Source organism: Perognathus longimembris, chromosome 1 (assembly GCF_023159225.1).
Source record: "Perognathus longimembris pacificus isolate PPM17 chromosome 1, ASM2315922v1, whole genome shotgun sequence".
NCBI lineage: Eukaryota > Metazoa > Chordata > Mammalia > Rodentia > Heteromyidae > Perognathus > Perognathus longimembris.
In genome coordinates, this window is record NC_063161.1 from 68,777,752 (window position 1) to 68,785,929 (window position 8,178).

Sequence of the window (8,178 nt, forward strand, 5' to 3'; positions counted from 1 at the left end):
CTTTTAGGGGCCAAGGAATAAAGAACCCCATGGAGGAGAGTATCATTTTGTAGTGATAAAAGGGGTCAAGTGAGGAAACACTCATTAGACTCAGACCACATCCCAGGTCACAAAACAAGTCTAGGAGTGAAAGTCTGTAGACCTGCCCAGCTAACCACATCTCACCCACACAACCAATGGTGACTCTGAAACAACACAAGGAAATCCAAAGTGATTGTGCTAGTGAAACATGAGTACATACTGCATGACCACATCCATAGAGAATTCTAAAATGTGCAGTCATGTGTTGTAATCAGTGGTTACCAGGGATGGAGGAAGAGGGGTGGGCTTTTGGGGGCGGGGGGGGGAAGCAGGGAAACTACCCTGACTGTGGTGGCTTCACAATCTGCCCACAATATGCTAATTATGCTATTTCCAGCCAATGACACCTCGTTAAAGACCGGTGTCTCCATTGTCCCTGCTCAGAATGTCCTCAGAAGCACCAGCGCCATCATCAGCCATGAATCCGACATGGTTCACTTCAGCAGTAAGTCATCTTCAAGCAAGTTGGGAGTCCTGCCGGATGGCAAAATCAAAAGATCTGAGGTCTGTGTTCCAAACAGGGTGATGGGCCACAGGCTGTGGGGGACCAGAGCAGAGTGAGGGCACAGATGCCCACACTTCTGGGCATTTCAGAGGGATCAGCTCAGCTAAGGGAGCTTCTACATGCTGGGGGAGAGAGGGAGACACTGGCCTAGCACAGAGACCAGCCACCCAGGTGGCTCCTGGGACTGTCCAGGTCAGAGGTGATGGTGACTTAGGCTGAGGAGTTCTGGAGGTATGAGGGATGAAGGGGTGGTTGAGGGGTTGGGCTTGAGCTACTGAAGGATTCAGTGGCTGTTGACTATGATTGTGAAGACTGGAGTCGGGGTAGGGATGGGATTCAGGGGGGTAAAATGAGGGATTGATTCTGGTTAGGATGAAGGTGCTCTAGTAGACGTCAGCATGGTAACAGCCAGTGGCCAGGCTGGGGACATGTGTATTTGGAGGGTGACTTCAGGCGGAGATGGAAAGGTGGTCATAACAGTCATGTGCGGGAGTCCAGGTATGGCTGCTCAGGGAATGCTCCCATTGCTGGGGCTTTGAGGGGAGGCAGTAATTCTGCTATTCACCCTCTTCAATGAGAGTACAAATCTCAATAGGTTAGTCAGGTTAAGAATTATCAACTTAGCGGGGTCTGGTGATGCAGAGCTGTAATCACAGCACTCAAGAGGCTGAGGCAGGACTGTCTGGGTGTGAGGTAAGTCTGGGCTACACAGTGAGGTCGTGTCTCTAAAATGAAAGATGAAATAGAGTCAAATTAGCTCAGAAAGACTAGCTTTGTTCTGGCTTGGGCTACCTAGAGAGATCCTGTCTCAAACAATGAGTGGCAAAGAATGACCTCCTTGATTATTGTCTCCTCCTAGGGCTTGAACTTAGGGTCTGGGTACTGTCCCTGAGCTTTCTTTGCCCTACTACTTGAGTTACTTTACTTTTGACTTTTTTGTGTGTGGGGAGGGATGGGTGTAGTTTTTTTGGAGCTAAGAATCTCAGACTTTCCTGCCCGGTCTGGCTTTGAACTGCAATCCTTAGATCTCAGTCTCCTGAGTAGCTAGGATGACAGGCGTGAGCCACCAGTGCCCCTAGGTAACTAGTTTCAATTGACAATGATACAGAAGTCATATTTTGCTTGATAATTTTTTTTAATGTAACAGCACAGGATCAAGAAGTCTATGAGTGAAGACAGAAGTTCCAAAATGAATCTTAAACCCACAGGCAAAGGGCTGATGTTTATGGCTCAGAATGGTGAGTGTTTAAAACCTTTGTATGTCTGTTGCTGAACATATTGTGTACATGTGAACATGGCTCTGGCCTGGGGTTCTCTTGGGCCTGCAGAGCTCACTCTGCTCTCAGGGCATGCCTGGGCTTCGTTCTTAGCCAGTGTCTCTCTCAGGACTCTTGTTTTATTTCTATTTTCTTTGGTGGTACTGGGGATTGAATTCAAAGTCTTGTGTTTACTAGCTAAGCATTCTACCACTTGAGCTACACTCCCCGCCCACCCTGCCTCCTCAGCCCTTTTTGCTTTATTTTTTGGGGATAGGGTCTTATGTTTTCTACTGTGCTGGCCTCAGACAATGATCCTCCTATTTATGCCTCCCTCATTATGGGTGTGCCCTACCCCTGTTGGCCCCTCTGTCTGGTTTTACAAGGCCTTCAAGTTAAAAACAATAGAAAACACCCATTCACTGCCTTAGTCGCCTCTGGACATCACCCTGTTCCTTTCTACCTAAGAAATGTCTCTGGCCCTCCTCCTCCCGTTCACTGCTAGCAAGTGTGAGGTCCTGAGTTTAAACCCCAGTACCACCTTAACAGTATAAAATAACTAAATTACCACAACCAAGTTATGAAAATAAATATACCACATACCTGGCAAGATTCATTACTATAGTAATATAGATAATGTATAGATTTAACTCCATCTGCTAGCTAATTCCACTCCCAAAAGTTTTATGAACTTGACAAAATGATTTCAATGTTCATCTGGAGAAAACAAGCAGAAACAGACATAAGAATATTAAAGGGACAACACAGCCCTCACAGAGCCCTAGGCTCCATCCTCAGCACTGAAGATAAAGAATAATAGAAAGCAGGTCAAGCAAGTAATATTTGTTCTAGATGTGAAAACATGGTAGTGAGGTGCCAGTGGCTCATGCCTGCAATCATTGAAAATTAGGAGACTGATTGGGAGGATCAGAGTTCTAAGCCAGGATGGGCAGAGAAGTTTGCAAAACTACCTCAACTAGATCTGGTGGTACCAGGCTATTTCCCAGGCTGTGATGGGAAGCATCAAAAAGTCTCTGAAAATGCAAAGCTACAATACGTAAAGCTATCATTCTAGGGAAAAGTATAGGCAGGTCATTGTAAACACAAGTATGAGCACTTAATCTATTCTAAAGAGCTTATTTCTTCTTAGGGGAGACATGGATTATCTAATAAATGCATCTGGGAAAAGTAGGAATTACTAGCCATTCTATGGATGCAGCCCAAGAAAATTCTAGATGTTCACAGCAGCATTGCTTATACAACTGAAAAGTAAAACAAACAAACCTGAGAGTTGGTCAAGTAGATGCTGCACACCTCTTATGGTTTCCGTCGTATAATATAATTCACATATGGCTAATTAAAAGTCCTCTGGTAAATTACATTGCTGGTTGGGCACTGGTGTATTGCACAGGTAATCCTAGCTGCTCAGGAGACTGAGATCTGAGGATTGTAATTTGAGGCCAGCCCAGATAGAAGAGTTTGCTGGACTCCATCTTAAATTAACCAGCTAGGAAACTAGATGCCTCCAGTGGTAGGGCACTAGCCATGAGCAAGCAAACTAAGTGAGAGCATGAGGTCTTGAATTCAAGACCATGTATGGGGATCCCCACCCAAAAATGCATTGCTAACTGAAAGCAGGGCAAACACTTCACTCAGTGATAGACAGCCAACTGTTAGGGCTGTCAGTGGAGGTTATTAGCATTGGTCACAGGGAAAAGGCTGCCCTACATTCTCCTGTTTCTTGCAGTGCTTGGAAAGGGCCTTGAGGCTAACAGGTGCCCAATAAATGTGTTGAGCAAATCTAGTGACTTCTGCAATGAGCAAGCCCAACTTCAATAGATAGGAATTTTATTCAGTACAGTTTATCTTTCATAAAGGTTTTAAGGAGTTGGCAGTGTGGCTTAGGTGGTGGAGCACCAAGAACACAATGAGCAAAAGCATCAGATACCAAATTTGAGTCCTGCTGGTCTAGACGAGTCCATTCTAATCCTGGCCCTCCGTGCCCCTCACGCCCCTAGGGTCACAGTGTGGGTCCTGTCCAGGGTAGTGGAACCCCTGTGGGTTCCAGTCTTAGAACTGGGCATGGCATCTGCACACTGCCTCCTACTGCCTCTGGTGAAGCTGGCTGACATGGTGACTTCCTGATGTCTCATGGCTGGTCAGCGGCACAGCTGGGTCTTCTGTTGGATGGGGGGGAGGGCGGGAATGAAGTAATGGGTTTGAATTCAGGGCTTTGTGTGTGCATTACATGTGCTCTACCACTTGAACCATACCCTAGGCTTGTTTTTTCAAATATGGCCTTAGTTTTTACTTGGAGCCAGCCTTGGACTATAGTCCTCTTACCTATGCTCCACTTGTAGCTGAGATGACAAGCATATACCACCCTGCCTGACTTACTGGGTAAGAAGAGGTCTTGCTTCAGACAAGGCCTGGCTGCCCTTGAACTATGATCCTTCCTATCGCCACTTCCCAAGGAACTGGGATTACAGGCTTGGGCCACCATGCCAGCCCCAAATCTGTTTTTATCTACTACATTGTGCTGCTTTGGGGTAGAAATTGCACAAAATCCCTCCTAGACTGGGCCAGCGGACCCGGTTGAAACAAATTTTCTGAAATCTTTACTCCAGAAACCAAATCCTTACACTATTGAGGAAACAAGAGAACAGGTAGGAGGTGGCTCAAATGCAGTGAGTGCCGGCCCAGTGCTCTGCAGGCCAGCAGGAATGTGGTCTCTAATGCCTTTGTCAGGGTCCTTAGTTCTTAGGGCCCAGCTGGGCACAGGCCATGCTTGCTGATGGGAAAGAATCTGTCCCAGCCATCTCAGAGGACCATGCGGAGAGGAAATGCTAACTGACGGGAGGAGGGCTCAGGCCTCTAAACCTTTCTTCCAGAGAAACCTGAGAAAAGCCTGGGCGAGCAGAAGGAGAAGGTGAATATATGGGTCAGCAAGCTGTACATGTTCTTCGTGAACAGGCTCTTCCATGCCTATAAGCGCGAGGAAGTCATCAAAGAGAAGGTGAAAGAAAAGCAGCGGCAGGACGCCATATTGGCCCAGCAAAGGAAAGCGGAAGAGGAGGAGCTGGAAGCAAGGTACACAGGCCCAGCTCCCCTTTTGTGTAGTGACCCCATGCATCAGGCACCAAGGCTTGTAGGGCAAGCACACAGTGCCTTTCTGCATGCATGGGCACCTGGAGACTTCAAGGAAGCATTGGGCCTCTGATCTTGGCAGAATCTTGGTAACTTCTGGCCATGGGCACCTCTGGTGTCATTTGGCATTTGGCCTTTGGTCCCTGACTTCTCAGGACCAGGATATATATGGAGGAACAAATGTCTTGCTTTTTGGGGGCAGTACCAAGATATGAACTCAAGGCTTCCTGCTCCCTTATTAGCTGAGCCAAGCCCATGGCCCTGAGTGTCAGCAGAGGTGGGTGGGAGGGAAGCAGGGAGGTGTCTGAGGTCTGTGGCCTTGAGGGACTGACCCCCTCCCCACGGAACCCGTGCTAACTCCCAACAATGGGGTTGTGCTGTGCGGCCCCATGGATCCACGATGGTCTCCCCCAGTGGGGGCAGGGGGCTAAGGGCTGCAGCGGGGGGAAAGCAGCCCACTTGAGGACACAGGCACAGGTGGGCTTTGCAAAGTGACAGCAACCCAGGAGTGGCCAATATGCCATGCCACACAGCAGAGAAAAGCGTGTGAAATGCCCAAGACAAACACAGCTAACTGGCTTGCACTTCCAGGCTGATCATCTTAAGGAAGGAGGAGACGAAGAAAAAGGAGTCCCCCACTGAACTCCCTGAGGTGGAGGAGCCCGTGGACACGCTGCCTGTGCTCCCACTGCTCATGCTTGGCTCCCCCAAAGAGGACAGGGCCATGTCCCAAGTCGGCAGGATTGGCCGGACCAAGAAGAAGAAGAAGTAGAGGCAGCAGAAGCACACAGGGCCCCACGTCCACACAGCAAAGCTCACGTCCCCAAGCCCTCCACCCTGCCTACCACATCCAGCCTCCCTCGATGCCACATGGACATAAGGCCTGCACAACAACGTGCGCGCATGTGCGCGCACACACACACACACACACATGTGCATACTCACGAATGTGTATTAAATGCCAGATTAAGAGCTCCAAGCCAAGTGGTGGTGATTACGTGGGAAGAGGAGGGAGGTACTCACATTTCTTCACATGCCTCTGCAGACAGACTCACCAAACACATGGCCAAGGGGATCCACCCCACCTGGGGGCTCTGTGGTTTCTGGTAGGAGCTAGGCTTGAATTCAGGTCCCCTTGCTTACTAGGCAGGTGCTCTATCACTAAACCATGCCTCCAACCCTTTGTGCTTGATTGCATAGCCTGGGCTGGCTTGGTCCTCAGTCTTGTTTACACTTTGTGCATGGCTGGGATGACAGTCTCACCACACTCAGCCTTTTTTTTTTTTTTTTTTTGGCCAGTCCTGGGCCTTGGACTCAGGGCCCGAGCACCGTCCCTGGCTTCTTCCCGCTCAAGGCTAGCACTCTGCCACTTGAGCCACAGCGCCGCTTCTGGCCGTTTTCTGTATATGTGGTGCTGGGGAATCGAACCTAGGGCCTCGTGTATCCGAGGCAGGCACTCTTGCCACTAGGCTATATCCCCAGCCCCACACTCAGCCTTTTTAATGGTTTTTACCCACACTGGTCTCAAAGGGTGAGCCTGCCTCCATAGTAGCTAGGATTACAAGTGAGCCTTCTGTTCACTTCTGAGATAGGGCCTTATTATGTAGCCCAGGTTGGTCTTGAAACCCTTATCCTCTTGCCTCAACTTCCCAAATACTGGAATTACAGGCATGAGCAACCATACTCTAATGTTCCTCTCTACCAACAAAACTTCTTGAAGCCACAAGGTGAGGAGGGAAATGAACGAGGGACCCTGGGAAAGGCTGACCAAGTTGACTGGACTGTAAGCAACACACAAGCACAAGCGAAAGCAAATATCTGCGCACACACATGAAGATAACAAGACAGCATTCCACACGCACACACACACCTATGGCCAGCCTGGAAATAGAGCAGAGGGCTGTTGTCCAGATGGGAGAAAGGGCAGGGAGACAGAAAACTTGGTACAGGTAATGCAAGCAAGTCATGGAAAAACTCCAAACTATGACCGTTAAGAACCAGCCGGTGTTGGGGGGGGGAGGGGACGGACATGGTGGAGGGGCTGGGAATATGGCCTAGTGGCAAGAGTGTTTGCCTCGCATACATGAAGCCCTGGGTTCGATTCCTCAGCACCACATATATAGAAAAAGTCAGAATTGGCACTGTGGCTCAAGTGGTAGAGTGATAGCCTTGAGCAAAAGGAAGCCAGGGACAGTGCTCAGGTCCTGAGTTCAAGGCCCAGGACTGGCAAAAACAAAAACAAAAACAAAAACCAGTCAGGTGCCAGAGCCAGCTGGCAGCAAAAAGGGAATCCTGAATGAGGGGGGCGAGGATTAAAGAAAAGGAAAAATACAAGAGAAAAAAAGACAAGAGGCGAAGTATGGGGTTCAGGAGGTCTGCAACTTAAGATTGTAACTCAAGACTGCAGCCAGGTTTATTCTTAACTTCCAGGTTATATGCAGTTTGAAAACCAGGAAATAACATAGGCTTAACATTCCAGAACAAAAAGGCTTGGAGTTAGCAATACCCGACATAGCTAAGACAGGATGAGGTTGGTTAACATAAGAATGGACTCATGGCAGACATAGTAAAGCATTTCCAATTTTCCATTAAGCCATGTCCTTGCACATCCTTGAAAACACAGCCAGAGGTCAGGAAGAATTTAGCTGCAAGTTTGGCTCCCGACAGCCAGGGACACTCGCTGACTTCCAGTGATGAGGCAGTAATTCCAAGTGACCCACCAAAGGATGAAGCATCTGTAGTGGATCATGATGCCTGCAAGGAAGACATGTGATCAACAAGCCCCCACAAAATGGAAAAGTAGCAACAATTTTAAGGAAGGCACAGGTGAGGGGAAACTGAGGCACAGCTGGTGAATTGGGACAATGGAAACGCTGCACTTCACCAAGCTTTCCCCTCCACAGTGCAGGGCTGGGGCCTGCCTTCTGCCAAGGGCATTTGGAGATTTGTGACATCATTCTCGGAGCACACCTGTCCCATCATGTGCAAGAGTACTTGGGGGCCCCCTACGCCCGAGGGCTGGACACCTCCGTCCCCAAACACAGCAGACATGCAAATTAAGCTGGGGGACTGAGAAGCTGCTCAGGGGGCAAGGGAAATGTGTTCTTCGGACCACTTCAGCTTGCTAGTTTCTACCTAGCTCCTAAGCTCCGGACTACAAAATGAGGTTAATGTACAATTCAATAGCAC

The 8,178-nt window shown here is 48.8% G+C and overlaps 1 protein-coding gene across 2 annotated transcripts in view; it reads left to right on the top strand.

Annotated features, from left to right (window-relative positions):
* Rsph10b (radial spoke head 10 homolog B) overlaps nt 1-5,841 on the top strand; it is a 30,127-nt gene extending 24,286 nt beyond the window's left edge. The window contains exons 16-19 of one of the 2 annotated variants that reach the window (XM_048367544.1): nt 466-585; nt 1,734-1,824; nt 4,734-4,932; nt 5,581-5,841. In XM_048367544.1, the coding sequence (XP_048223501.1) occupies nt 466-585; nt 1,734-1,824; nt 4,734-4,932; nt 5,581-5,761 (591 nt within the window). In that variant the 3' untranslated portion in view covers nt 5,762-5,841. Of the gene's footprint in view, nt 1-465; nt 586-1,733; nt 1,825-4,733; nt 4,933-5,580 lie in introns of those variants that run through there. The other variant, XR_007213982.1, reaches the window with a different exon arrangement.
* Nucleotides 5,842-8,178: the final 2,337 nt, after the last annotated feature.